This window comes from Spinacia oleracea, chromosome 2 (genome assembly GCF_020520425.1).
Source record: "Spinacia oleracea cultivar Varoflay chromosome 2, BTI_SOV_V1, whole genome shotgun sequence".
NCBI classification, from domain to species: Eukaryota; Viridiplantae; Streptophyta; class Magnoliopsida; order Caryophyllales; family Amaranthaceae; genus Spinacia; species Spinacia oleracea.
The window spans coordinates 26102856-26107991 of record NC_079488.1 but is presented as its reverse complement, the minus strand read 5'-3'; the positions used below and the strand labels follow the sequence as shown (position 1 = coordinate 26107991).

Here is a 5136-nt window from a genome sequence, read left to right as displayed (position 1 = left end):
CCACGAAATTTAAAGAATTGATGGAAATCCTTGAACAACAAAAGTGGGTAAGTCTGTTGAGTACCTATGCCAAATCCCCCTTAATTCCTGAAGCTATGAAAGAATTCTGCAAGAACTTTGCATGTGTTGATAATGTATGTTCAAGTAAAGTGAATGGAACTCGCATCGAATTTGATGCCTCTTATCTGGAACAACTGTTTGGTACACCCAATAGGGGTTTTGATATGTGGCTCAAAGGTCAAATCACAGTGACAATAGATAATGTAGATGAGAAAGATATAGTTGGTTCCATTGGAGGAGATTCTAAAGTATCCACCTCCACCTCACACAACTGCTTTTCACCTCTTCAAAAATTACTGTTTAATATTGTGTGGAGAGGTGTAGTTCCTCGAACTCAGAAAAGGAACATAGCAAGTCTGTTTGATGCATGTCTCATGTATTGTCTTGAAAGGAAAATTCCCATAAACTTTCCTGCAATCATGATCAAACACTTATCCACCTGTATCCCCAAATTCAAAATTCCATACTCCTCCCTTCTTACAGAAATCTTCAAAAGCTTCTCAGTTGACCTTAGCCCATACTTTGTGATTCCCTTAAAATCCACCCAAATCCTTCAACTTGAAATGCTCCATCTATTAAATCTTAAAGTGGTTCAGGGTAAAGTCATTAGGGCTGGAAAGGAAGAGAAACAAGATGAGGAAGATCAGGAAGGAACTGTAGTTAAAGAAGAAGTGGAGGAGGAGGAGGAACTCGAACAAATAGAGGTCCCTTTACCTCGAGGGAACAGGAAGAGTGTAGGAAAAAGAAAGAGCATGAGGGTGGCAATGAAGGAGAACAAGAAAAGAGGGCCTGTCTTCATGGAAATAAATGAGGAAGGGGATGTCAAGGAGATGCCCATAGAGGAGGATGCTGTTCCACTGAATCAAGAGGAACTGCCTGAAACTGTTGGGCCTAGAAAAAGGACACCCAGATCCTCCACAAAGTCCAAAGCTCGTCGTGTTTCATCTGAACAGGAACATGTTCAAGATCATGGGGGTGCCTGGAACACAAAGGATGATCAGATATTGGAGCTAAAGGCAACAGTTGCTCGTCTGGTGGAACTACAGGAGGGAACAGATCACAGGATTAGCTCAATGCAGGCCCACATAGGTGCATTGGTTACAAGTGTCAAGACTCTCCAAAACGATCTTCACCACTACTCAGAACAAGCCAATGCAACTCGTGCCACAATCCTCACCAAGATCAACAATCTGGAATCTTTTGAGGAGACTGTGATAGAAGAAACTGCTGGTTCTGGTTCCCCATCCCAAGCCTAAATCACCCTATCCCATGTTTCTTTTACCTTTTGCCATGGAACAATCTTTTTAATTTGCTTTCGGTTTGTATAATTTTCAAACTTGGGTATTTGTTCCATCTTATTTTGACTTGCTTGGTTACACATATCTGTGCTTTCTAGTCTTGATCATTACTGCTTGCTTTCAATTTATTGTATGAGTTGGTTTAATACTTTGAGGCTAGCTTAACTTGCCAAACGTTGATCGTGGGGCACTGTGTTTGGAATGGCTATATTTCGTGCTATGCTTTTTGTTGATGTCAACAGGGGGAAGTCAAGGGTGCAAACTTCCAAGGCACACTCAATCCCAGTTCCTGCATCAATCTCTCTGAATCTCTCTGTAAGGTTATTTTTCTTTCTTTCTTCTCTTTAATCTTTCTATGTTCTGTTTCACAATAGTCTGTATAAGTTCCTGTTTGTACTTACTCTCTTTGTAAAAAGTTTGCAAGTGTTGTCATCACCAAAAAGGGGGAATATTGTTGTTCCTAAGTTTTGGTTGATGACACACACATATTGCAAACTTCCTGATTATGGTTGCTAAATGACTTTGAACAGGTAAATGCCCAAGTTTCTATTAGGATAGGAACTTGAATAAGCTGGTGAAGTTCCTGATGTACACTTGGAACAGTCACTGGAGTTCCAGAGCTGGAAGTTGTATCTGTTCCAGTTTGAAGTCACAAGAGGAGCAACACAGTTACATATCAAGAGTTCCGAATATCCACAAGAACTATTACAGACTCATAGCCAAGAGTTCCTGTATTAGCAAGAGAGGAACTCATCAATGTTCCTTAGCTGGAACGTCTGAAGCTTCTGAGTTGCAAGTTCCAGACAAAGGGAAGACATAAAGTCTAGGTAGTCTACTGTACTTAGAATTTTATGTAAATATTAATTATGCTAATGGTATATAGAGTACTCAAGGAACTTGTGATTTAATTAGGTCATTTATTTTATTGGAAGCAATTTTTATGGAAAACATTTACATAAATAAAAATAAGTTTTACATATTTAATATAAAATAGATTTACGTTTTATTTTATTTAAGCAAAACTTATTTTCCTAAAAATTCTCCTAAGTTTTTGTAAATAAATAAAATCTGTTTTAAAGATATATTTTAGGGTTTGATTGAGTCAAACCACTAACTGTTTTATGGCTGAACGTGGGAAGTGGTCTTCCCCTTGTTCCTCAAGTCAAGGGACGTGGAGACCAAAGTGCTGACAGTTAGCAGTTGAGGTTTTGAAGGGAACTAACCCTAAGGATAAACACTATAAAAGGGAAATCGTTTTTGGTTTAAGGTACACAAACATTCTGAGAGTTCTTGCTTTCCTAAAAACGTTTTGTCTAAGATTTTCTAAAACAGTTTGTGTCCTAGTTAATTCAAAGTTCCTAAGTTCCTTATATCCACACAAAAGCATTATTAATATCTAGAGTTATCCAAACACGAATTATATTTTGTATTAGTAAGGATAGAGTTATCCTGTTTAGACTTAGAGTTTAAGTCTGAGAGAGAGAAGTTAAGGAGTTGTAATCGAAGTAGATTACTGTGAGGAACACGAGTTTGAGAGGAACTTGTGTTGGAGAGATTATTGTAATCGAGGCATTACCATAATAAAAGAATTCTCTTCTTGATTAGTATCAAGAAGTTTTCACAATTGTTGTTATTGTCTTCTCTATTCTCAGTTCCTTGATTGTTTCTTAAGTTCCGCAAGAAACTTTATCAAAGTTCTAATTACAATTCACCCCCCCCCCTCTTGTGCGTGTTCCTACTGGAATATCAGACTACCTTTCCGACCCGCCAGTACTAAAGCCAGCCATGTCAGGGATTCCCCTCAGGCTCTACCTCACAACCACAAACTCAACAGTAGGGGCTATGCTCACCCAGGAAGTTGAAGGCAAGGAGAATGCCGTATACTACATAAGAAAAAAGTTGATCGAGTACGAGACCAAATACACTCAGCTCGAGAAACTCAGCATCGCCTTGGTTTGGGCCACAAAGAAAGTACGGCACTACATGCTCTCCCATACAGTACACGTGGTCAGCAAAGCGGATCCTCTCAAGTATCTATTCGAAAAACCAGCTCTCAACGGACGGTTGTCCAGGTGGTTGGTTATGCTAGCAGAATTCAACCTCAAATACATCTCGCAGAAGTCTATCAAGGGTTCAGCAGTCTCAGACTTCCTAGCCGACTGTCCCGTCGAGGCAGAAGAGGAGGATTACGACTTACCCGACGAGCAAATCTTAATGACTAGTGATGACAGTTGATCAATGCATTTCGACGGTGCTTCGAATCAGAATGGGTGTGGTGTTGGAGCAATTCTAGTAGCCCCAGACGACACTCACATTCCTATATCAGCAAAACTGCAATTCAACGTCACAAACAATGCGGCAGAATATGAATCATGCATTATGGGCCTGGAAGCCGCTTTAGCATTGGGTGTCCAGAATCTTCGAGTGTACAGGGATTCTTCCCTAATCATCAATCAAATTTCCGACAAATGGAAAGTAAGGAGTGAGAGCTTGGCTCTACACCAGTCCTACCTTGAGCAGCTGTCTGAGCAAATAGAAGAGCTTTGCTATACATGCCTCCCGAGAGAGAAAAACCAATTCGCCGATGCACTGGCAAAGCTGGCCTCAATGATCAACATTCCAAATGGCATGGCCGAAATGCCACTTACAATTGAAACACGTCAAGAAGCAGCATATGTCCATGCTATTGACGACATCGAGCAAGACAGAGATGAACCTTGGTTTACAGACATTCAAAGGTATCTACAAAATTCAGAGTATCCCCCGCACTTTTCAAGCAAGAATCAAAGGGCTCTACGACTGCAATCAGCCAACTTCGTCATAGAAGGCGGCATTCTATACAAAAGGTCCCTTGGCGGTCCTAACCTCCGATGTGTTGAAAAGCACGAAGCTCAAAGAGTCATGGACAACATAAATGCTGGAGTCTGTGGCACCCACATGAACAGGAAGATGCTAGCCCTCAAGATCATCAGGGCTCAATACTACTGGACTACCCTCGAGCGGGATTGCCACTTCTTTGTCAAGAAATGTCCTACCTGCCAAAAGTGTGCGAATCTGAAGCACATTCCTTCATCATTGCTATACTCTCAATCATCACCATGGCCATTCTCAGCCTGGGGTATCGACGTCATTGGCAGAGTCACTCCAACAGGCACCGGGAGTCATGAGTTCATACTGGTTGCTATCGACTACTTCACCAAATGGGTCGAGGCCAGATCATTCAAAGTGTTGGGTTCCAAGGAAGTGGCCCAGTTCATACAAAAAAAACATAATATGCAGATACGACGTTCCTCACGAGTTTATCAGTGACCAGGGAACCCATTTTCAAGGAGAGTGTGAAGATCTATTCACCGAGTACAAGATTCAACATCATCGCTCTTCGCCTTTTTGCCCACAAACCAATGGGGCAGTCGAAGCAGCCAACAAGAATGTCAAGACCATCATCGTGAAAATGACTACCAATTACAAGGACTGGCCCCAGAAGCTGCATTTCGCATTGTGGGGGTATCGAACTTCAATTCGCACTTCAATTCGCACTTCAACTGGTGCAACTCCATTTTCATTGGTATATGGAATGGAGGCAGTACAACCTATCAAGCTGGAGATATCTTCTCTAAGGATAGTCCTCGAAAGAAAAATCCCAAAAGCTGCATGGCTACAAGCAAGATATGACGAGCTAGTCATGCTAGATGAGCGTCGGCTTCAAGCCGCTCACCATGTACAAGTCTATCAGCGCCGAGTGGCCAGACATTTCAACAAAAGGGTCAGAACTCGAAAC

The 5136-nt window shown here is 41.5% G+C and overlaps 1 protein-coding gene across 1 annotated transcript; it reads left to right on the top strand.

Annotated features, from left to right (window-relative positions):
* The first annotated feature begins 414 nt into the window (after positions 1-414).
* LOC130466837 (uncharacterized) lies at positions 415-3067 on the top strand. Its single transcript, XM_056835410.1, has 2 exons — positions 415-1678; positions 1889-3067. Exon 1 carries the CDS (start codon positions 435-437, stop codon positions 1314-1316), a length of 882 nt encoding a protein of 293 aa, XP_056691388.1. The 5' UTR covers positions 415-434; the 3' UTR covers positions 1317-1678; positions 1889-3067.
* Positions 3068-5136: the final 2069 nt, after the last annotated feature.

Bases quoted from the DNA above. Each gene is read 5' to 3' on its own strand.
- LOC130466837 (XM_056835410.1), top strand. From the start codon at position 435: ATGTATTGTCTTGAAAGGAAAATTCCCATAAACTTTCCTGCAATCATG.